The sequence below is a fragment of the Notolepis coatsorum genome (assembly GCF_963971535.1).
Source record: "Notolepis coatsorum genome assembly, chromosome: 1".
NCBI lineage: Eukaryota > Metazoa > Chordata > Actinopteri > Aulopiformes > Paralepididae > Notolepis > Notolepis coatsorum.
Window position 1 is genome coordinate 305,420,662 of NC_140165.1, and position 25,981 is coordinate 305,446,642.

At 46.5% G+C, this 25,981-nt stretch overlaps 1 protein-coding gene across 1 annotated transcript in view; it reads right to left on the reverse strand.

Annotated features, from left to right (window-relative positions):
* The window catches only part of igsf9ba (immunoglobulin superfamily, member 9Ba), a gene marked incomplete at both ends in the record, with an annotated part of 134,018 nt that overhangs the window by 963 nt on the left and 107,074 nt on the right, over positions 1 to 25,981 (reverse strand). Inside the window, 8 exon segments of the mRNA XM_084310994.1 lie at positions 1,245 to 1,375; positions 5,876 to 7,540; positions 8,411 to 8,497; positions 10,997 to 11,042; positions 11,146 to 11,307; positions 11,690 to 11,774; positions 12,932 to 13,158; positions 23,132 to 23,307. Of these exon segments, the coding sequence (XP_084167120.1) occupies positions 1,245 to 1,375; positions 5,876 to 7,540; positions 8,411 to 8,497; positions 10,997 to 11,042; positions 11,146 to 11,307; positions 11,690 to 11,774; positions 12,932 to 13,158; positions 23,132 to 23,307 (2,579 nt within the window).

Sequence of the window (25,981 nt, forward strand, 5' to 3'; positions counted from 1 at the left end):
AATATATATCAATTTCCAGTCACGTTCTTCGGGGCGCGGCCTTCAGCGGGTGTTATGGGCCCTTGGCCCTCCACATGAAAAGGGTTGGGTACCTAGATCCCCTGTGGTACACCATACGGTACTGTTCAGTAGTGGTGGGGGAAAATATCGATACGTAGTAGTATCGCGATACTTTGCGTGGCGATACTGTATCGATACAGGGACGCCAACTATCGATATTTAATTATTTATTTATTTCTGATTTTTTTTAATGTATTTTTTGTATAAGGAAGGTGCATTGTTCATTTCAATACCTGTAATAGTACAGTAGTCCACACACACGCACACATGTGCATTCAGTTAAGTTGGAATATGACTGTAATACAAACAGTTCAGTTTGTCAGGTACATGCAACACAGATTACAGTGTTTAAATTACATCTGTCTGCTTGAGAAAACACCATGTTCCGCAATAAAAATTATTGAAGTGAGATGAACAGACTGAACTTTATTTGATTAGATAAAACATGTTGACAAAGTTTTACTTTGCAGTTGAAAAAAGGTAATAAATCGCAATATATCGCAATATTAATATCGCAATACCCAGCATATCGCAATATATTTAGTATCGCAATCAGGGGCATAGCTGTAGATTGTGGGCCCCATGAACGAATGTATGAACGAATGTATCTGTAGGCCCCCAGTGAATGCGAGCGTGCGTAAGCGCGCAAGCAAATATCTTTTGGCCATTTATTTATTGATGAAAACGCATAATATGGTTTTTACCTATACATTCGGATCAGCAGTTCAGCACCTGCACTGTTGGTGGGTGAGCCTAGTAAAGGATGTCGCATTGCGTTCATCTTCAATGAATGGACCAATGCAATAGTCTACCAAAGCCCCCCCTCTCTCTCTATGTATCTCACACACACACACACACACACACACACACACACACACACACACACACACACACACACACACACACACACACACACACACACACACACACACACACACACACACACTTCAGAAACAAACATAGTATCAATGAGAGCATCAATAAATACATCACCTGAGTGATGTCTACCAAAAAAAAAATGTTGGGCCCCCCCCCCCCAGTGCTGGGCCCTTGGAATCATCCTAAGCTACCCCCGCCCCCAGCTACGCCCCTGATCGCAATACTATCGTATCGTGACTCAAATATCGTGATAGTATCGTATCGTGAGGCCTCTGGTGATTCCCACCCCTACTGTTCAGACACACCTGTTCTCTTCCTGGAGGTCGAGTTGTTATTGGTGTTGCCAGCCACTCCCTTGGCTTTTGAAATACAGTGGTGTAGAAGTGCTTGTAAGCTCTCAGAACCGGCAGGATCGCTAGACGCACCTAGAGGCTCCCTGGGAAGAGGAGAGAGGCACAGGGCACGGTGCTTTACATTAATCCACCACTAGGGGTCGCTGCCTTCTCAAATTGAAAAGCCAGAATGAGAGACTTTGCATTCCAATTTCCAACAGGCTCTATATACAGTATTAATATTGTTTCACACTAAGATGCATTTCCATTTCTGTCTGCATTAATGGAAAATAAGGTTGAGAGAGAGAGAGAGAGAGAGAGAGAGAGAGAGAGAGAGAGAGAGAGAGAGAGAGAGAGAGAGAGAGAGAGAGAGAGAAAGAGAGAGAGAGAAAGAGAGAGAGAGAGAAAGAAAGAAAGAGAAAGAAAGAAAGAAAGAAAGAAAGAAAGAAAGAAAGAAAGAAAGAAAGAAAGAAAGAAAGAAAGAAAGAAAGAAAGAAAGAAAGAAAGAAAGAAAGAAAGAAAGAAAGAAAGAAAGAAAGAAAGATTATTGAAAATAAACTGGAAGCATATCAGTGGCCTGTGAGTAACTTTTCAACCAACACTGAATTAAAGTCCCAATCCAAGATGGTTGAGTTTTATGATTATTTATGATTACTATTATAAGATTATTCAACACTAGCTATGGCTCGACAGAGTGAAAATAATCCCTCAGCTAGCATCCGCTGTTATCACAACGTGATCAGCATCAGGATTATTTACAGATGAATACATTTGAAACTCATCTTCAGCCGACACACATAACATCGGTGTGTGTATCAAGAGCTTAGTCAACGATGGTGGAAACTGAGGGCGTCACTGCACTCAAATGCTGGATTGGGCCTTTAAACAGTGATTATTTATTAAAATTAGTCGATTTCGGTCACTTGCTAAAACCCATAAAATGAAAATAACTGTCTGTCACTGTACAACGCTGTTTCTGTAACCAGGTAGCCTTCATTTCTAGTGTCTCTACTTTCACTATTTACAACTTCATTCACTACATCAAAGTCAGGCAGCCAGTTTATTAGGTTATTGGTGTACGTGTGGGGTTGGTATTGTAACCCAGTGGATTGGAACCCGGGACCATAGGATCCGCAGGCGGCGGCTGAGCTAAAGGGTCCGACTTGTTAGCAGGTGCTGGATGACTGCGACCGACTCGTTAGTAGTTTACAGTATTATGTTCAATTGTGGAAATACAAAGAGCCCTACAGTGTAAATCCTATCAGAACAATTTTCATTTTATGAGTGATGCATGTTAATGGATCTGTTTCAGCCCCTGCCCTCAGGTAGGCGCTTTAAGTCCATCCTTTCAAAAACCACCCGCTTCAAGGACAGTTTTCTTCCCCACCGCCATTCGGACCCTGAACTCCCTTGGCCCCCCTCTCCCCCTTCCGCCCCCACACTAACTAACCAAGCTCCTGACCTGATGGACTAGATTCTTCTGTGTGTTTATGTTGTGCTGTGCTGTGCTGTATTTATGTATTTATTGTGTCATGTTGTACTGTATTATGTATCCACCCTGGCCTGTACCGATCAAGAATACCACCAACCTGGTTGTGTGGCAATAAAGGAAACTTGAACTTGAACTTGATCACCCTACTGTTGCTTTCTCACTGAGCAAAAGATAAGCAGTCTCTTTATTAGCGAACAATCAGTCTACTCCACGTCAAATCACAAAAACAACGTCACTAACACAGTAGCGGAATCCGTTTTAGAAATAGTTTTACCTCATACCGAATACTCTTGCTCTTTTCTTTCTCTCGTGTCCACATCTCTCATAGAAAGACGCAAGTCAAATCATACTAATATCCAAATAGCCTCAGGAAAAACACTAAACACTTGAGGTTCAGGTTCACCAAGCTCAATGTTTTTTTGTCTTTGAACTCCCCCCCCTTCCCCCCTTCCCCCCGGCCTCCGAAACCCTGACTCGGGGGCAGATTAATTTAAGTCAAGTTGTTTTTTGTCGTTGCCAAAAACATTGTACTGTTTCAAAAGGCCTATGGGGAACACAAAGCGTTCGCACCGCCGCTGTCCCGTCATTCTGTCACTGTGGAGAGAGAGATTGAGAGGTCGTTAGCAGACAGAGGCGGCGGAGGCAGATCGGAGAATTTACAACAAAGTCCAGGATATAACAAAGATGCGGCACATTAATTGCCCTCATCATCATCACAACAACGCCTGTGCGGTGGCGGTGAGCCACGCGGCGTTGCGCTAGCGGGTATTAACTCTGGTAAAAGACATGAACACTGTTACGGCACACGACTGCGGTGTAGGAAGACATGAACACACTGCGTTACAGAGGCTTCACCATGCTGACGGGAGGAGATGGCAGGAAGGAGGAGGGAATGGCTGTTGTTAAAGAACAAGTCACATGACAGGAAGAGGAGATGGCCCGTTAAAAAACAGTCACATGACGGAAAAAACGAAAGCACTTAAGGACAACGAATATGAGGAAGAATTTAGTCTGAGAATTGTTGTTATTTTTTTTTAGTTTGAGTCAAAGAGAGATATTTAGAGAAGGCATGCATGGCATTTTGCACATGAAACAAAACTTTAAAGGGGAATACTCCACTCTAACGTCATATGGGTCCTCTATTGATTCAAGGCTTTTATTTTTATTTTTCTTTTTTTTTGCAGGGAAACATGCCTGTGTTCCACAATCCAAAGGAAATACAGTCAAATACTTGCTCCTCAGTCCAAAGACTGCTCCTCATATTGCTCCACAAGCCTAATCGCCGTAGCCTACGCTACTACAGCAGGGCTTATTGTGCCTTGGAACTGTATTGGAGGAAAAGAAAATGCAAACCTGCAGTTGTGTTAACCATTAACCGTACTTGAATCCGGTACAGAGGCTTCAACCCAAAAAAAAGCGATTCCCCTTTAAAGGAGAGAGTGATTAAGAGCCCTCCCCCCTGCTGACCTTTGCCCTCTCAGACATGGGGTCCGACCCTTACCTATTGCGGCGTGGGGGACCGGGTCACAACAACGCTGCCCAGATAGCTGAGATCAATCAAAAACAAATGAGGTAAGACCCCTGAGGTAAGACCCCCGAGCTCTCATCCTGCACACAGCAGCAGCAGCAGTCCTACACAGAGCTCTAGTTGACCGTATAATATACAAACGCTCTATAACGAACCGCAGCAGATTCTGAGGGTTAAGTCCAAAACCCGTCGTAACTGATTATTGCAAGTTCGCGGCGTGTTTTCGAAGGGATCGACGGAAAGCTCGGAGTCTCGACAAAGGCTGGTGGGGTGAAAACACAACCCGCTGCTGAAATAACAGTATAAAATTACCCTTTTCACTCTCTCCTTTGTTGAGCTTTCCCAGAAAACCACAGAAGAAGGCTTCAGAGAGAAAAGGGTAATTCAAAAAATGTACCTTATTTCAGAAGCAGCTTGTGTTTTCACCGTACCAGCCTTTGTCGAGACACTTTTTGCGATTTCCGTTGATCCCTTCGAAAACACAACGCGAACTTGCAATAATTAGTTAGGAGTCTTAGGACGGGTTTTTGACTTAAGCCTCAGAAGCCGTGGTGGTTTGTTATAGAGCGTTTGTATATACTGTACATACAAAGCCGGTCAATAGAGCTACCCTACACGCTGCCCTCCCATACAGGGCAGTGATGTCACAGGAGCAGGTCACTGCTTGACCGCTTCCACTATGCTGGGTGGTTGCTAGGATACAGGGACGTTGATGAGGTGGGTGTGAAGGGGAAGTATGGAGATGTGTAGGCTATATATAAATACTATGGGGTACTATATACACGCCTCAGGTAATTTTTTTTGAATATATTCAAAGTCAAAAATGTATTTATTTACTTTCTGTAAATGAGGGCTTCAATCTGTAAAGATTTAGAATGAAATGGAGAATTCTGCTCCTTCAGTGGGGGTTTGATTGCAATTATTGGGAGATTTTGGAATATAATGTCATCTAACATACTAAAAACAAATACACAAATATAATGTAATAGTTATGCTCATTATAACCATACGCATCAATATAATATGTTTATAACTATGTTGTACATTCCATTTTCAATTTCAGTACTCTTTATGATATTGATTCTACCAGTACATCATCATTTCAGATCTCATCAAATCCAAATGTGTAAATCTAGCTACCTGTACAAACCAGATGCTACATTTAAAAGTTGCCGTGTCATGACAGAAATAATATGGTACACAGTCTAATAACAATGCTCCTAATGTGGATTAGTTGCTGAGTTTTTTTTATGTTGAGTTCTCAAATGTAGATTTGATTTCAGCTTTCAATTAATCACATGATTTTTACACAATCTGAATACGATCAAATTCAGTTTTTAAATGCCATCAAGAGGTCCAAATATTGAGAATTTGATCTCTATGAACAGGTAAAATATGTGCCAAATGCAATTACATGCTTTCTGCATATTACCGTTAAATATGCATCCTTATGCATCCTTGCTAAAAAAAAAAAAAAAAAAAAAAAAAAAAAAACATCATGTGAAACTGAGGACATTTTGGAAATAGAGAGTTAAAAGTTAGAGGGAAGTTGTCGCTATTCCCTGCTGGGATTGGATCACCTACCCTGAGGACATCTGGAGCTGAGAGGGCTCCGAGGGCAGCATCTCCTCCTCGGTCCTCCTCTGGCACGGCCTCTGCCCGAAAATGTCCCTGCACTCCGGGGGGGGAGAAGGGGACTGGGAGGGGTAACTGGCCGCGGTGGAGGCGTAGGACATGTGGGCGTGGTAACTGGGACTGGGCCGCCTGCTGGCCAGGCTCTGGGGGGGAGACGTGCTCAGGGACGACCGCCGGGAGAAGCTGACCGTGGCCGAGGGCTGCAGGGTGATCTCGGGCATCTCCAGGGACCGCGAGGTGCGCAGGATGCTGGGGCGGGGCGGCGGCCGCACCAGTATATCCGGGGAGCCCGGCTGGGTGCTGAGGGGGCTTTGGGAGAGCGGCGAGAGGCGCGAGGGCTGGAGCACCAGCGGCGGGAGGCCCGGGTCGGCCCGGCGCCCCGCCCTCGGGCTGAGCCAGGACGAGGGGCTACTACTGCCGGCTGTGCTGGGGCTCCCTGCGCGCACCGCCGGGTCGGGGTAAGGCAACACCGGTACGCCCACGCCGTGGGCCGTGTGTCTGAGCTGGCCGAGGCTCTGGGCCTGTTGCATAGTTAAACGCCTAACGGGAGGCCCCGGGGGCCGGTCTCTCATGCCCTGGGGGGCCATGGGAACCTCCAGCTGCAGGAGTCCCCCCGGGCCGGACGGATCCTTCAGGGAGGAGAGATGCAGGCGGCTGGGGGGGAGGCAGTGGGGCGGGTACGGCGGGGGCGAGGGGAGGTCCTGCGGGTGGTGCAAGGGGTGGTGCGGCGGGTATATGAAACGCGGACCCTCCAGGCCCAGGAAGGGGAACTCGTGGGGCTGCCAGCTCTCGGGCGAGCGCGGCGGGGGGCTGTGCGTGTGCGACAGGGAGTGGCCGGAGTTCGTGTACTGGTGGAGCTCCATGTCCCCGCTCTCCTCCGGGATGGAGGGGTAGCCGAAGGGGCCCCCCTCGGCGGTGCCGGGGGGCGAGGACAGGGCGGAGCTGCGCGGGCTCATGTCGGGCATGTAGAAAGGCGGCGGGATGCCCGACTCGCCGCGGCTGCCCAGGTAGCCGTAGAACGGGCCCTGGGGGAAGGAGCGGTAGCGCGAGGCCGGCGCCTGGCCCGAGGCGTGGTGGAGCCCCATGCCGTCGGCGAAGCTCATGCCCTCCATGGCCCGCTGGAGGCGGGGGCTGTAGTTGGGCGGCTGCGTGGAGGAGTCGAGGCTGGAGGACGTGGGCGAGAGCTGCGGGCGCAGCGTGGGCATGATGGGCGGCAGGGGCCCCGGGTCGAAGTCGTTCTCCTCGTCCGACTGCCGGAACTCGGGGTACATGTCCGACTCCTCGGCGAAGGGGAAGCCCTGGATGCGGCGCGGCGGCGGGCTCATGTCCATGACGAAGCGGCCGTCGGGCCCGCGGCTGATCAGCTCGATGGGCGTGGTGGCCTCGGCCTCGTACTTGGACACGCTGTACTTCTTGCTGGCTATGGCGCGCTTGGTTTTCTTGTAGAAGGAGAGCTCCTTGTCCCTCTCCCGCTCCCGCTCCCGCTCCCGCTCCCGCATGGGGCTGGGCAGCTTCCTGACGTACAGGCCGGGGCCCTGGGAGCCGTCGGAGGAGGTCAGGGAGCGCGGCCGGGACGGGGGGGAGCTCTCCGGGCTGATCTTCCCCGACGAGAGCCTGGCGAGGGACGAGAGACGGACACAGAGGAGAAAAAAAACACTGGCTTTACACGACAAACCCCTTTGACACTCTCTCCCGGCTTTTAAAGGAAATTAAAATATGAAAGTTCTTTTTTTAGCAAAGTAAATGACATAGCAGCAGGTTAGCCGCGGCGGCGTTGCATTACTAAGCAAAAAAACGGGGAGGACAACATCACAAAAGCCAAGGCACTATCTATGTCACACATGCCACGGCGGGCTGTAATGAACTGCATTATGATAATAATAATAATGAGCAGTTCACGGCGGCGGCAGCAGCGCCCTGATAGCGCCGCGGCTACAGAGCCGAGCCGGAGTGACAGCAGAATGAGAGGAGACAACAACTATGCAACCATGGCAACCGCCTCCTCACCCCAGATCTATTTCATCTACTTCCTCTCGAGCCGAAATTGAGGCTCATTTGCATATTATGCTGCATCAAATGCCCGTCGTGATATATGCAGATGACAGCCGACCGGGCCTCCGTACTGTAATCATTCGCCACCCCCCCACCCCCCCCCCCCCACACCAGGAGCAGCATAATCATCACGCAGTTAGTCACATAATGCATACGTTATATATACATAATACATACATGTATTATTATTAATAAAGAAACAACAACACAGCACTGCACATGCAGCCGATGGAGAACGCCGATCTCTCTCTCTCTCTCTCTCTCTCTCTGTATGGCGTGTGAAGGTTTAGTGCATGCGGTTAAGCCAGCGGAACACTAAAGCATCATACGCCCAGGTGTTAGTTAGTCTTATTGCGATGCAATGCATTAAACCATGCAGCCAGGGCCGGCGCAGCGCAGCACTGTACTGGGGGTGTGCAGGCAGGCACTCACAGGGGGCTGGCGGGCGGGGGCATGTAGCTGCTCCTGGAGGGCAGGTCCCAACAGGGCTCTAGCCCCGGCAAGGGGGTGAGAGGAGGCCTGCGGTGGGAGAGAAACGACAGGGAGGGGGGGGGGCCTGGTTCAACCTGGCAGCTACACCAACAACTCCTCGCGGGGAAGGGTAGGGGGGGGGGGGGGAGGGCCACGTATATAATATAATGGAGGCTCTCCACCACACTGACCTCTCTCAACGCTAGCTTGTAGGATGAAGGCCTACTTAGATTTCTGTTTACCCCCCTCCCCTCCTCCCCCCCCCCCCCCCTCCTCCCTCCGACTATGTGGCGTCAAAAGCATTTGGAACCGGAATTGATTTAATACAGAATACTGTGTACAATTGAACCGGAATTGATTTAATACAGAATACTGTGTACAAAAGATACGGTTTCTTTTGAGATTCAAATGCAAATTCCCTTTGTATATACATATATACATTTGTTTACACAGACAACGACAGACACGCGTGCACACCGAAAGCTGATAGTATACATAAAGTGAGCTTCAAATGATGATAATAATAATAATAATAATAATAATAATAATAATAATAATAATAATAATAATAATAATAATAATAATAATAATAATAATAATAATAATAATAATAATAATGAAAACACACATATTTTTAACCATGCAGAGAGCGGAAAGCCTTTAAGGTTAACGAACACAGATGGATCAATACGGAAGCCTGCAGCATTGGCAGTCTGGATAACGTGGCTAAAATGCTGACCTGGGTATTTCAGACTCTCTTGAACCCGCGTGTGATCTGCAGGAGCTTCTAACATGCCTCTCTATAAGCTTCTCTTTTCTTTTTTTTTTATATTCCACGGTCAGTTTCGCCCGACTTGTCTGATGACTGACCATTAGCTGGCTTTGTTCAGGCTATAATTACAGCTTTTAGCAGTTACACCTGTACAAACACCTTCGTCTTAATAAAAGGCAACAGCCACCGCTGTGTGAAATAATGTAGCGTTCCTTAACTACCGTGGGGTGTACTTAGGACAGCAGGGGTCGTACGCGTTAGGTTCACAGGGTTTTTTTATCCACTTTTTCTCCTTCTTTTTCAGTTTTTTCTCCCATCCCAATTTAGCCGTACCAATTCCCCCCTCCCCTGTCTTGATCGTTGCTCGCATGTGCCCCCCACTGGTCGGTCGTAGGGAGGGTTGAAGAATCTATCGCATGTCCCCTCCGATACATGCGGAGTCAGCCAGCCACTTCTTTTCACCTGCCAGCTCGGACTCTGATTGGCGAGGTGTAACATGTGTGGGAGGCTCACACTACCCTCGACATCTCCTGTCCTTGCTGTGCAGGCGCCCTGACCGACCTGTAGGAGTCGCTGTTTACAACGTCCAGATTACCACCCATCGACTCCCCTCCCGCTGACTCTGCCAATTGAGTCAGTATGATGGCCGGCCCAAGCCGGAGGCAACGCTGACAGCCGGATTCGATACCGGTGTCTCGCGCGTTGGTGACGAGCGCTTAGACCGCTGCGCCACCCAGCCGCCTTTTAATAGCCATTTTTATAACTATGCTGTTATATTCAAATTCAAATAATTATTAGTTATAATTATGCTCTTAAAATGTCTCAAATGTCTCTCGCTATTATGTTTTTACCTGCCATTTATCATCTTGCCTAGGGACTGCAGTTGAAAGCTAGCTACCCAGCTAACACTGGCATATTTACAGTGGTGGTACTGTTGAATAATGTGCACTGTCCCTATTCAAATAAACTTAAAAAGTTCATACAGTACATGTTTTTTTTCCAAAAGTTCCATGACTCTATGACTATTCCATGGCGTACAAGACGATATACATTACAAATATATTCAAATGTTACATTTGTGCCAAATATCTGATTTGAATGTCCTACAGTAAGTCTTGTTTTGACTTGCAACTACTCATACCTGGGACTTATTTACCATTAATCAGTGAATTTGTTATTATTCCTTAAAAATTATGATAAAAATGTGACTAGTTGAAAAGAAAGGATTACAAATACATTTACAATTAAAAATTTTCAAATTTACAATTTAGTTATTTAGCTGAACGCTTTTATCCAAAGCGACTTACAGATTGTGAACAACATGTCACCAGGAGGGGTACATCTCTGGCAGCTAAGGGTCAGTGGCAAAGATTACACTCTGAGTGCGTAGTAATATAGACAAGCAAGATAGGTATAAGAATAGTAGTGTAGTATTAGGGTACATAATAGTAAAAAGGGGGTTTGTAAAAAAAAAAAAAAAAAAAAATTATATTATTTCAGATAAGAGGTGTGTTTTTAGTCGACAGCGGAAAATTGGCCGGGTTTCTAGGACATTTACAATTATTTAATTTATTTTCAAATTCCAAGACTTTTCTAGGTTCCCCACAACCTCAGGATCCTTCGCGTTCATTATTCAAACAGACACAGCGGCAGAGAAACGCCTTTGACCGGCTTTTATTTCCAGGTGGTGTTACGTCGAGAACATGCACAATACTAACAACCCCGCTAGCGGCTTGGCCCGGGGACTAGAACTAACTTATTCACAAGTTACTTACGGTGACTCCATGCTTTTCCTGAAGTGTGTCACGGACAAGGGAGGGTCTGAGAGGAGGAGAGAGAAAAGAGAGAGTTGAGCGTTTCTCGCAGAACAGTCTCACGCGGGGCAGAAGAAATCAGACAGGTGCAATCGCTTCGTGGGACCGACCTGGTTTGCGTTTGAGTTTGCGACGGTGCTGCTTGTTGACGAAGCAGGCGGCCAGAGTGCTGAACAGCACCGCCGCCGCCAGGAAGCAGATGGTCGCCACCACGCCCGCCACCACGGGCCGCGCCAACCCCTCGTCAGCCACCTCTGCCGGGGGGAAGGGATCTGACGGGGTACAGGGCACAGGGCAGAGGGCAGAGGCAAAGACGACATGAACGACACAATTGTAACAATGGTAAAATGGTAAATAAATGGTGCATTTATTTTGCAGCTTTTATCCAAAGCGCTTTACAATGTTGTTCCTCTCATTCACACGTTCACTCACACGTTCACACTCCGACGGCGGAGGCGACCACGCAAGGTGGCAACCTGCACATCGGGAGCAGTTAGGGGTTAAGGGTCTTGCTCAAGGACACTTCGACGCGCTGCCTGGGAGGAGCGGGAATCGAACCAGGAACCTTCTGATTACCAGACGGCCGCTCTACCTCCCGAGCCACTGTCGCCCCCCCCAAATTAAATAATGCGTCATAGCGGGAAAAACACTGACCTGTACTGGACACGCCCACCACATTGCTGCTCTCACTGATGAGGTCGTCCATGACGGCCATGACTCGGAACTCGTACCAGGACTCCTGTCAATCACAACCAAACACAGTTTACTGTACAGGGTATGTTTTCATTGCAAACAGTGAGTGTAATTCTGCTTTATGTTTATTATACACAGTGAGGTCTAAAACTATTTGCAATAGCAACAAGGCTCTATGCTCATTACATTGGATGAGAGATGACTCTATGTGGTTTGAGTGCAGACTGTATGGTTTAATATATGCGGTTATATCCTAAAAACGTGTTCTCACTTTGTGATAACAGTATCACAAAGGCCAACGTTTAGATTTTTTTTAGAAAACATATTTTTTTCTACTCTTTCCTCCTCTGTTCACTAAACCTCTTGTGTGGTCTCTCCTCTAAGGACCAACATTTTCTAGCTGCGACCAGCAGCTCTACAGCTCGCCCTGTTGATTGGTTGATCTAAGGAAGTGTCCCCACCCTCTAGCGGCCACAGCTTTCACGCTAGGAGGCTGAAATCTGGCCTAGAGGTCAAGTGTTTGTGTGTGTTTGGTTCTGTGTGTGAATGCATGTGTGCACATGCTCGTAGCTATTACAGATGTGCGTTTTAATTTTTTTAATTTTTTTATCTATTTTTTCTCCTCCTTTTTCTGTGATTTTTCTCCCGTCCCAATTTACCTCTCGTGCCAATTCTCCCTCCCCTGTCCTGATCGTTGCTCGCATGTGCCCCCCACTGGCCGGTCGTAGGGAGGATAGAAGCCCATCGCATGTCCCTTCCGATACATGTGGAGGCAGCCCGTCACATCTTTTCACCTGCCAGCGCGGACTCTCATTGGTGAGGAGTAACGTGTGGGAGGCTCACGCTGCCCCCGCTATTTTCCTGTCTTTGCTGTGTGCAGGCGCCCTGACCGACCTGTAGGAGTCGCTGTTTACAACGACCAGACTACCACCACCCATCGACTCTCCTCCCGCTGACTCTGCCAATTGAGTCAGTATGACGGCCGGGCCCAAGCCGGAGGCAACGCTGACAGCCGGATTCGATACCGGTGTCTCTTGCGTTGGTGACGAGCGCTGCGCCACCCAGCCGCCACGCAGATGTGCATTTGTATAAAGCCCTTGTATAATCTGTTGTATAAAGAGAGTTGGTAGGCCAAGCCGTTTGACCAAACACCTGCGCCTCACCTGCGCCTCACCTGCGCCTCAGCTGACTCACCTGACTCACCTGAACCAGGTCCCGGGCGATGAGCTCCGTCTCCGTGGCAGGGATCAGGTCGTCCAGCACCTCCCAGCGCTCGCCCAGACGGAACTCCATGATGTAGCGGTCGATGGGGGACGAGTGGTTGCCTGGAGGGAGCCAGGTGAGCAGGACGCCGTGCTGCGTGCGGTTGGCTGTGAGGCACCGTGGTGGAGTAAGAAGCACCAGGGGTTCTGGGGTGGCCAGAGGGGAGCCTGGGGGGGGGTCAGAGGTCAGATCATTAAGCAGAGACCAGGCTCCGGACCTGGGGCAACGACAGGTCTTTTGCTGCAGACACATCTGGACTGCCAACACCCTACTGTCCTCAAAACTCACCTTTTCACTCTTGCTTTCGACCATTAATAATAATAATAATAATAATAATAATAATAATAATAATAATAATAATAATAATAATAATAATAATAATAATAATAATAATAATAATAATAATAATAATAATAATAATAATAATAATAATAATAATAATAATACTAATAATAATAATAATAATAATAATAATAATAATAATAATAATAATAATAATAATAATAACTTTATTTGTATAGCAACTTTCATACAATAATTGCAGCTCAAAGTGCTTTACAGCTGAAAAAAGACTGACACAAAATGAGCACATAAAGTGCAGACATACAAAATCATCCCAATAGGCCACTTTGTTCATGGTTTGCTCATGGCATATACAACATATATAAAACAAGCATAAAAAAAGATAGCAGCAAGGTAAGGCAAATCACAGTATAAAAAGATAGCGGCAAAATGAACCGTTGTTTTGTTTTGTTTTGTTTTGTTTCGTTCCGTCTTTTGTCGCTTACATTATAAAGTGTCTTTGAGCACCGTAAAAGCGCAATATAAATGTAATGTATTATTATTATTATTAGTATGTGCTAGAACACTAGAGCGAGTGTGTTATAGTTAATGTCATCACGGCTGCAGTTTGGTTGCAGGCCGGAGCCACAGGGCGAGTTAACCAGCTGTTCACAGCAACTGCTGCATCATCGCTGTATATACAGAACAGAGGACATCATCCACACTCATCCACGCATAGAAAACATCCATGCAGCTCATCCATCCAGCTGAAGTGAAGAGGAAATCATCCACGCTCATCCATCCAGCTGAAGTGAAGATGAAATCATCCACGCTCATCCATGCTCATCCATCCAGCTGAAGTGAAGAGGAAATCATCCACGCTCATCCATGCATAGAAATCATCCACGCTCATCCATGCATAGAAATCATCCACGCTCATCCATGCATAGAAATCATCCACGCTCATCCATGCATAGAAATCATCCACGCTCATCCATGCATAGAAATCATCCACGCTCATCCATGCATAGAAATCATCCACGCTCATCCATGCATAGAAATCATCCACGCTCATCCATGCATAGAAATCATCCACGCTCATCCATGCATAGAAATCATCCACGCTCATCCATGTATAGAAATCATCCACGCTCATCCATGCATAGAAATCATCCACGCTCATCCATGCTCATAGAAATCCAGCTGAAGTGAAGCGCTCTGCACGTTTAAAAGCGGTGTTTTTTGACACTGGAGATGTGATGGAAACTGAACTGGGGCTAAAGTGGTGTTTCAGAACTGTCTTGTTGTAAGAGTGCGGGGCTGAGATACGTTTAAAAGCAAATCGATTGGACTTCATGTAGTTAATAATTGATGGTCTCCTCACAGCTTGTGGCCTGATGGGTAGACACTAGATAGTCCGGTAACATATCAATTTCAACGTCATAAATAGAAGACTGATTTATCATATCATCTGCACATGTGCGATAACCTGAGGTTCTCTTCCGTTGTTGTACTCTACTCCATGGACTCTACTATGAATCGAGTTCAGCTGAGCTCTAGTATCGTCAATGGACACGACCCGACTCTTGTCACAAAGCTACCGTTCTCTTGAGACAATGCAAGAAATACATTTTACAAATACATCTCATTTCAACTATCAATGATGATAATATATCAAGGGACGAATATTTGTGACCCATTATCATTATTACATTATCTTCTCTTGCTACATTTCCAGTGGAATATTTAGCTTTCTTTTGTGTGCAAAACTGACAGGCACTTTTGTTTATTTAATAGGTTTGTCAATATGGGTCAGGTCATATGTCATACTGTACTTTCAACCGGGTCTAAATAAATAAATAAATAAATAAATAAATATAATCATATCCTGTCAGTGGTCAGTTCCAGTCATAACATCCATTTACTGTAAGTGAAAGACAGGCAAAGCGGATACTTCACAGCTGACACAGTATTATACTACAGTATTAGCTATAACTAAGTAGAAATTGAAATATAATACAGTATGTATGTGTGCGTGTGTGTCTGTGTTGTGTGTGTGTGTTTGTGTGGTAAGTATGAGAAGGCAGAGACCCCCCCGCTCTCACCATGCCTACAGATCCAAGCACTTCCTCCCTGCTCCCAGACACCTGCATCCTGACTGAAATAGACTAGACTTGATTCTAAACCCTACCGCCGGTACCATCAATTCTCCCTCTACTTCTCCCTCTACACTAAATCACTGGGTAACATTATCAAGTCGCATGGCTTCTCGTATCATTGTTATGCCGACAATACTCAACTCTTCCTCTCCTTCCCTCCCTCAGATATCCACGTCTCTGAGCGGATCTCGGTCTGTCTCTCTGACATCTTCGCCTGGATGACGACGTGATGTCATTTACAGGCATGCGTCTGCGTCTACATTAAGGCCTTTGGATTCTGCCTACCACTCCGCCCTAAGATTTATTACGGGTGACAAATATGATACTCACCATTGTCTTTTGTATGAGAGGGTAGGCTGGCCATCTCTCTCGTTGCGACGTAGTTATCATGGGTATCTTTTTATCTACAAAGCAATTATTGGCAAACTTCCACCTTATATTACATCTTTGTTGGTCTGGAGTGCTGTCACCTACTGTACCAAACTCGTTTGAATGATCGGCTTGTGCTCAGGGTGCCTCGAGTTCGGTCTGAGCTTGGAAAATCTGCCTTCTCCTACGATGCTCCATACACATGGAATACCCTGCAAAAGACTCTAAAGCTCGGAACATTCCCGTCATTCATGGAGTTTAAAGGCATTGCACTTGACCTATGTACTGAATCATGTAATTGTTTTTAATCCATCATTGTAGTAATTGTAATTCATTGTAATTATTAACTGTTATGATATTTGTGTCCTTTGTTAACTCGTCATCACTGTAAATGAGGGAAACCTCAGTGCTTTCACGAGTATAAATAAAGGTTTGAAATGAAATGAACCACCTCAAACTGAACCTAAGCAAAACAGAATTGCTCCACCTGCCGGCCAAATCCTCCCCCCTGACGACCTTCCCATCACAGTCGAGAATGCAGCTGTGACCGCGTCCCCGACTGCCAAGAACCTTGGTGTTGTCCTCGACGACCAGCTGAACTTCTCTGCTCACATCACAGCGACAACCAGAACCTGCAGATTCCTCCTGAGCAACGTGAGAAGGATCCGCCCCTTCCTGACAAAAGAAACCACCCAACTCCTCGTCCAATCAACAGTCATCTCCCGCCTCGACTACTGCAACACACTGCTCGCTGGCCTCCCGGCCACTGCCACCAAGCCTCTTCAACTCATTCAGAACGCAGCGGCCCGCCTGATCTCAAACCTACCGAAGTCGGCCCATGTCACCCCACTTCTTAGGGACCTACACTGGCTCCCCATTTCTGCACAAATCCGCTTCAAGGCCCTCGACCTAGCATACCGTGCGGCAAAGGGAACCGCTCCCGCCTACCTCCGGTCAATGGTCTCTAACTACACACCCGTAAGACCCCTACGCTCTGCATCTTCTGGCCGCCTCAGACCTACTCCTATCCAAGCTCCGGGAGGGTCATCAAAGAGAAGTCGCCTATTCTCTTCGCCTTGCCCCACAATGGTGGAATGAACTACCCACCCCAGTTAGGACAGCCGAAACCCGTCCAATCTTTCGACTAAAGATGCACTTCTTCAACCATTATCTGAATAAAAAAAAAAAAGAAGAAAAGAAAAAATCGAACCCTAACTAACCTTACTGTCATGCACTTGTCCTAATAAACTAACCTACACTGTAGCACTCAACACTTTATGAACATTGTTACTCAGCTGATAGAGTTGTGCCCTTCCTGATGACTTGTCGTACAGAACTTGTAAGTCGCTTTGGATAAAAGCGTCAGCTAAATGACTAAATGTAAATGTCAATGTAAATTATCTAAAAAAAAAAAAAAAAAAAAAAAGATATCTAACCCTAACTAACCTTACTGTCATACACTTGTCCTAATAAACTAACCTACACTGTAGCACTCAACACTTTGATGAACATTGTTGCTCAGCTGATAGAGTTGTGCCCTTCCTGATGACCTGTCGTACAGAACTTGTAAGTCGCTTTGGATAAAAGCGTCAGCTAAATGACTAAATGTAAATGTAAATGTAAAGTGCTCAGCTGACTGTTGGTGGCAACGCCGTTAACCCTTTCTCCGGCGCTGGCTGCGGCTGGGAGGCAGGAACTGGAGGCTGTGTGTGTGTGTGTGTGTGTGTGTGTGTGTGTGTGTGTGTGTGTGTGTGTGTGTGTGTGTGTGTGTGTGTGTGTGTGTGTGTGTGTGTGTGTGTGTGTGTGTGTGTGTGCGTCCGTGCGTGCGTGCGTGTGTGTGTGTGTGAGAGTGAGTGTAAGCCATGGGCGAAGCTGATGTAAGCTAATCATATCTCTGGAGAGCTCAAACCATTTGGGGAGGAAGCTCAACATTAAGTATCGAGGACAAGCAAATGTGTTGCAAGAGAATGTAAATCATTGCATTATCTTTCCCTGCTGTGTCCCGTTAATAAGGGGCCCTACAATCCTGCACGCTACATCAATCACACCGTGCACCTGGTGGGTTGAACCAAAATGAGTAAAGAAAGAGTGTGTACACATACATTGTCTATGTTTACAGTTTCACTAGTGCCCACCTGCAGTGTTTACAAGTTCACTAGTGCCCACCTGCAGTGTTCACAGGTTCACTAGTGCCCACCTGCAGTGTTTACAGTTTCACTAGTGCCCACCTGCAGTGTTTACAGTTTCACTAGTGCCCACTTGTAGTGTTTAGTTTCACTAGTGCCCACCTGCAGTGTTTACAGTTTCACTAGTGCCCACTTGTAGTGTTTAGTTTCACTAGTGCCCACCTGCAGTGTTTACAGTTTCACTAGTGCCCACCTGCAGTGTTCACAGTTTCACTAGTGCCCACCTACAGTGTTTACAGGTTCACTAGTGCCCACCTGCAGTGTTTACAGTTTCACTAGTGCCCACCTGCAGTGTTTACAGTTTCACTAGTGCCCACCTGCAGTGTTTACAGTTTCACTAGTGCCCACCTGCAGTGTTTACAGTTTCACTAGTGCCCACCTGCAGTGTTTACAGGTTCACTAGTGCCCACCTGCAGTGTTTACAGTTTCACTAGTGCCCACCTGCAGTGTTTACAGTTTCACTAGTGCCCACCTGCAGTGTTCACAGTTTCACTAGTGCCCACCTGCAGTGTTCACAGGTTCACTAGTGCCCACCTGCAGTGTTCACAGGTTCACTAGTGCCCACCTGCAGTGTTCACAGGTTCACTAGTGCCCACCTGCAGTGTTCACAGGTTCACTAGTGCCCACCTGCAGTGTTCGTAGGTTCACTAGTGCCCACCTGCAGTGTTCACAGGTTCACTAGTGCCCACCTGCAGTGTTTACAGTTTCACTAGTGCCCACCTGCAGTGTTCACAGTTTCACTAGTGCCCACCTGCAGTGTTTACAGGTTCACTAGTGCCCACCTGCAGTGTTTACAGTTTCACTAGTGCCCACCTGCAGTGTTCACAGGTTCACTAGTGCCCACCTGCAGTGTTTACAGTTTCACTAGTGCCCACCTGCAGTGTTCACAGGTTCACTAGTGCCCACCTGCAGTGTTTACAGTTTCACTAGTGCCCACCTGCAGTGTTTACAGGTTCACTAGTGCCCACCTGCAGTGTTTACAGTTTCACTAGTGCCCACCTGCAGTGTTTACAGGTTCACTAGTGCCCACCTGCAGTGTTTACAGGTTCACTAGTGCCCACCTGCAGTGTTTACAGGTTCACTAGTGCCCACCTGCAGTGTTTACAGTTTCACTAGTGCCCACCTGCAGTGTTTACAGTTTCACTAGTGCCCACCTGCAGTGTTTACAGTTTCACTAGTGCCCACCTGCAGTGTTTACAGTTTCACTAGTGCCCACCTGCAGTGTTTACAGGTTCACTAGTGCCCACCTGCAGTGTTCACAGGTTCACTAGTGCCCACCTGCAGTGTTTACAGTTTCACTAGTGCCCACCTGCAGTGTTTACAGGTTCACTAGTGCCCACCTGCAGTGTTTACAGGTTCACTAGTGCCCACCTGCAGTGTTTAGTTTCACTAGTGCCCACCTGCAGTGTTTACAGGTTCACTAGTGCCCACCTGCAGTGTTCACAGGTTCACTAGTGCCCACCTGCAGTGTTCACAGGTTCACTAGTGCCCACCTGCAGTGTTTACAGTTTCACTAGTGCCCACCTGCAGTGTTCACAGGTTCACTAGTGCCCACCTGCAGTGTTTACAGGTTCACTAGTGCCCACCTGTAGTGTTCACAGGTTCACTAGTGCCCACCTGCAGTGTTCACAGTTTCACTAGTGCCCACCTGCAGTGTTTACAGTTTCACTAGTGCCCACCTGCAGTGTTCACAGTTTCACTAGTGCCCACCTGCAGTGTTTACAGGTTCACTAGTGCCCACCTGCAGTGTTTACAGGTTCACTAGTGCCCACCTGCAGTGTTTACAGGTTCACTAGTGCCCACCTGCAGTGTTTACAGTTTCACTAGTGCCCACCTGCAGTGTTCACAGGTTCACTAGTGCCCACCTGCAGTGTTTACAGGTTCACTAGTGCCCACCTGCAGTGTTTACAGTTTCACTAGTGCCCACCTGCAGTGTCCACAGGTTCACTAGTGCCCACCTGCAGTTTTCACAGGTTCACTAGTGCCCACCTGCAGTGTTCACAGGTTCACTAGTGCCCACCTGCAGTGTGCACAGGTTCACTAGTGCCCACCTGCAGTGTTTACAGGTTCACTAGTGCCCACCTGCAGTGTGCACAGGTTCACTAGTGCCCACCTGCAGTGTTCACAGGTTCACTAGTGCCCACCTGCAGTGTTTACAGTTTCACTAGTGCCCACCTGCAGTGTTCACAGGTTCACTAGTGCCCACCTGCAGTGTTTACAGTTTCACTAGTGCCCACCTGCAGTGTTTACAGTTTCCCTAGTGCCCACCTGCAGTGTTTACAGTTTCACTAGTGCCCACCTGCAGTGTTCACAGGTTCACTAGTGCCCACCTGCAGTGTTCATAGGTTCACTAGTGCCCACCTGCAGTGTTTACAGTTTCACTAGTGCCCACCTGCAGTGTTCACAGGTTCACTAGTGCCCACCTGCAGTGTTCATAGGTTCACTAGTGCCCACCTGCAGTGTTTACAGTTTCACTAGTGCCCACCTGCAGTGTTCACAGTTTCACTAGTGCCCACCTGCAGTTTTTACAGTTTCACTAGTGCCCACTTGCAGTGTTTACAGTTTCACTAGTGCCCACCTGCAGTGTTCACAGTTTCACTAGTGCCCACCTGCAGTGTTTACAGGTTCACTAGTGCCCACCTGCAGTGTTTACAGGTTCACTAGTGCCCACCTGCAGTGTTTACAGGTTCACTAGTGCCCACCTGCAGTGTTTACAGGTTCACTAGTGCCCACCTGCAGTGTTTACAGTTTCACTAGTGCCCACCTGCAGTGTTTACAGTTTCACTAGTGCCCACCTGCAGTGTTCACAGGTTCACTAGTGCCCACCTGCAGTGTCCACAGGTTCACTAGTGCCCACCTGCAGTTTTCACAGGTTCACTAGTGCCCACCTGCAGTGTTCACAGGTTCACTAGTGCCCACCTGCAGTGTGCACAGGTTCACTAGTGCCCACCTGCAGTGTTTACAGGTTCACTAGTGCCCACCTGCAGTGTGCACAGGTTCACTAGTGCCCACCTGCAGTGTTCACAGGTTCACTAGTGCCCACCTGCAGTGTTTACAGTTTCACTAGTGCCCACCTGCAGTGTTCACAGGTTCACTAGTACCCACCTGCAGTGTTTACAGTTTCACTAGTGCCCACCTGCAGTGTTTACAGTTTCCCTAGTGCCCACCTGCAGTGTTTACAGTTTCACTAGTGCCCACCTGCAGTGTTCACAGGTTCACTAGTGCCCACCTGCAGTGTTCACAGGTTCACTAGTGCCCACCTGCAGTGTTTACAGTTTCACTAGTGCCCACCTGCAGTGTTTACAGTTTCACTAGTGCCCACCTGCAGTGTTCACAGGTTCACTAGTGCCCACCTGCAGTGTTCACAGTTTCACTAGTGCCCACTTGCAGTGTTTACAGTTTCACTAGTGCCCACCTGCAGTGTTTACAGGTTCACTAGTGCCCACCTGCAGTGTTTACAGGTTCACTAGTGCCCACCTGCAGTGTTTACAGTTTCACTAGTGCCCACCTGCAGTGTTCACAGTTTCACTATTGCCCACCTGCAGTGTTCACAGGTTCACTAGTGCCCACCTGCAGTGTTCACAGGTTCACTAGTGCCCACCTGCAGTGTTCACAGGTTCACTAGTGCCCATCTGCAGTGTTCATAGGTTCACTAGTGCCCGCCTGCAGTATTCACAGTTTCACTAGTGCCCACCTGCAGTGTTTACAGGTTCACTAGTGCCCACCTGCAGTGTTTACAGGTTCACTAGTGCCCACCTGCAGTGTTCACAGTTTCACTAGTGCCCACCTGCAGTGTTTACAGATTCACTAGTGCCCACCTGCAGTGTTCATAGGTTCACTAGTGCCCACCTGCAGTGTTTACAGTTTCACTAGTGCCCACCTGCAGTGTTTACAGTTTCACTAGTGCCCACCTGCAGTGTTTACAGTTTCACTAGTGCCCACCTGCAGTGTTCACAGTTTCACTAGTGCCCACCTGCAGTGTTTACAGTTTCACTAGTGCCCACCTGCAGTGTTTACAGTTTCACTAGTGCCCACCTGCAGTGTTTACAGGTTCACTAGTGCCCACCTGCAGTGTTTACAGTTTCACTAGTGCCCACCTGCAGTGTTTACAGTTTCACTAGTGCCCACCTGCAGTGTTCACAGTTTCACTAGTGCCCACCTGCAGTGTTCACAGTTTCACTAGTGCCCACCTGCAGTGTTCACAGTTTCACTAGTGCCCACCTGCAGTGTTCACAGGTTCACTAGTGCCCACCTGCAGTGTTCACAGGTTCACTAGTGCAGTGCACGGACAGAACAGCTGAGAGGATCATTGGTGCCCCCCTCCCCTCCCTCCAGGACATCTACAATACACGCCTGGCCTGCAAAGAACTACGCATTGCGGGCGACATCACCCACCCCTCACAACGCTTTTTCACTTTCCTGCCCTCCGGGAGGAGAATGAGGAGCCTCCGAGCTGCAGGACCAGCAGACTGAGAGACAGCTTCATACACCAGGCTCTCAGGAAGCTCAACTCTCTCCCAGCTCTCCCCTCCTCTACTCTGCCACCACAGAACCTGGACTAAGAACACCCCCAGACACACACACACACACACACACACATACCCAGCACTCCCCCTCTCTCTTACCCAGCCCCCACAGACTCTGGACTCCTCTCTCTTACTCTGCCCCCACAGACTCTAGACTACCCCCCCCCCCCACTGACACACACACAGACACACACTGCCACTTTACTGCCATTATTTTAGCTTATATTATATTAGTTTACTGCCATATCTATCATCTCACTGCCACTTTACTGCCATTATTGTATTTTACTGCCATTATTATTATTTATACTTACTGTATACTTATGTACCACTGCTGCTAAAAGATTTGCACTAAGTTCTCTTTTACCTCTATATTTATTTCACTCATACATAAAAAAAAATGTAGCTACTGTTTTTATTGTATATAGTCCTGTATATTGTGTGTACATCGTGTCCCATATGTTACTTTGTTTATAGTGTCATATAGGTTACTTTATGTTTATATTTATATTTTTATATACACCGTGGGAAGGGGGAAACGCAATTTAATTTCTCTGTATGTCTTGCACACTACGAGAAGTGACAATAAAGCTGACTTTGACTTTGACTAGTGCTCACCTGCAGTGTGTATTGTCACGACCTCGCTGAAGGGCCCCGTGCCCAGCTTGTTCTGTGCCAACACGCTGAACTGGTACTCCGTCCTGGACTCCAGCACTGGCACCACCAACCACGTCTGTGAACCAGACACTGGCATGGAGTGCCAGTCATGAGGGCCAAAGTCGATTCTCTTTGACCTGGAAGACAGAAATTATACGACGGAGAAAGATTTGTGATTTAAAGTGCAGACTAGTGATGCCAAAATCACGATACCGGTTCTGAAACGATACCATGGCAAACACCTCAGGAAAAGTAATGGAATATAATATTTGATGACAGAACGTGGAACATTCTTTATACAATTATTTTGTATTTATTAATTATTATATTGATGTATTCATAATAATAAAAGATCACGCATCCATAAAGTCACGCATCCACTCAACACATAGAAAATACGTGTACTAATAAAATGGAGTATTGGATTGCGATACTTTTCTAGTATTGGTGTATCATGCAACCCCCTTAAAGGCTGTGTGTGAGAGGGAGTAACATCACAGATCAGTCACACGAGCAACAACCCAGGGCTAAGTGCTATAGATGCGCGTCTGAGTCCAGGGTAAATTATTGACTCGTTTCTGGTGGGTCCCGTAGAGGAGTAGTCTGCTCTCATTAAGACTGGGTGCCAGCGTGAGACGACAATTCTAACATGCTGGTCCCGAGTTGAAAAACACGGGAACGGTACATTTGTACAAGTGGCTGCTTATTTGGAAGGTATGAACCTGTACTGTATTATCGTGTAAAGATAATCCACATAATAACGACCCCTGTCATTGTGGAATATTCACCCCATAGTATTAGACTCTTACAGTAAAAGGTTTGAATATCAAGTGATCTGGCCAGTGGTGGGTACTAGGGCTGCACGATTAGGACAAAAATAACAATTGCAATTATTTAGCTTGATATGGTGATCACAATTATTAAAAGATGCTGTAAGTGGTATTTTTATTTTGTTAATAGTCTATCCAAGTAAGTAACATGGGTCTCCTAGTCCCTCCGCTTTGCAGTAAACACAAAATATATTTTCTGGTATCCTGTTCCCACTTTATCCAATCAGGAGAGAGAACTACACACTGCAAAAGTAAGAAATAAGAAAAAAATGTATAATCTGCCAGCTAATGTGGCTTGGAAAGATTTCTTGAAATAAGTACACATATCTAGGGTTCTCTCTCCTGATTGGATAAAGTGGGAAGGGATACCAGAAAATGTATTTTGTGTTTACTGCGGAGCGGAGGGACTGGGAGACCCATGTTACTGACCAAACACTCTATATCAGTGATGACTGTCAGAATGTAGAGCTATTTAACACCTATTTGAGCAAAGAAATACCACGTACAGCACTTTTAATTACAATTAATGGAATTCCATACCTTACATTTTCTTATGGAGATTTCTTTAGACCAAATAATGATGGACATCGATGATTATTTACTTGTGCATGTTTACCACGTACTCTTTTTCACCCACATCGCACCTCATATCATGCCTCATATTGCACATATATTATACATAACAGGAATGTGTGAAGGAACATGTGATGCGGCTCACAGCAAAGACACGGCTTGTTGATCATCAATGAGAATTACCTGAAATGTGGGAGATTAACGGGAGAAGTGACAACAAGTGAGCGTTAGAGGCTAAACTAAACTAGAACACCTGTGATTGGTCAGACAAGCGTTACAGGCTAAACTAAACTAGAACACCTGTGATTGGTCAGACAGTGCACCTGAGGAACGTGTGATTTGACAGCAGGCAGTCCAAATTAAATGCGTCAATGTTGCAGCCGATCATGTTTAATTAAGCCAAAATTATGAGCATGATTAATATATGATTCCTAACGGAAAACTGTCTTGAAGTCCCCATGAAATGGCTAGCAGAATGCTGTTTGATTCCACATATTCATGCGTTTCCTGCAAAAACAGGAAGCTATAGGGAGGGACTTGTTGTGGATATTGATTGGCATTTATATTATGCCGTAATGTGAGAATATGCATTACGGTCGACCCATTAGCTAGCAAGCTAACATTGAACATTAGTCCAATCTACTATAGTTGAAGAGGCCAAGTGCTAGCTCAGTTACAATGTGCTGTAAATGTCATTCTACACAGTAAATTTCGCAGAGTAAATTTGACTCAAACTGAGTACATTTTACTCAAACTGAGTAAAGTTTGAGTAAAATTTACTGCGAAATTTACTGTGTACAAAGCATTTCATTGGACGCAAAATTTGTATACACCCCTGTGTGCTGGATGACTTTTTTTTGTTTTCCAGGAAATGACAAACATCTATTTTGATTTCATGGGGCCTTTAAAGTTAGTTGACGTTCAATTCAATCCCAGTCTATGGAGGCTTTTGACCCCCTCAAACTTCTCTCGTAAAACAGTTTATATAATTATAAATTAATGGATTGATTGATGATTGAAATACCGACAACACTAGGCCAGTGCTTCTCTCTCTATATTTATATTGTGGGACCACAGTCATGGGCTAATTACAGTAATGGGTCATAATTACAATCACTTCAGCCACTAGGCTCTCATAGTCTATCCATATATACTGTGTACATTCCAGAGAGTGGCCCCTTCCATCGCAGAGGTTTTATTATCTGTTGTTCTAGAATGAGAAATCCCTCCAGTTTTAATACTGACCACCTGAACCTGATAATTAGAGGCCTTTGACTCGCCTCCTGTATGTACTGTAGTTACAGCTCCCTGCACAAAGTCATGTATTATTCAAGAACACAGCAGAGCTGCATCCAAGCATATGCAATTCAGTGGCTATGGTTTATTATTCAACGGAATTTGCATTGGA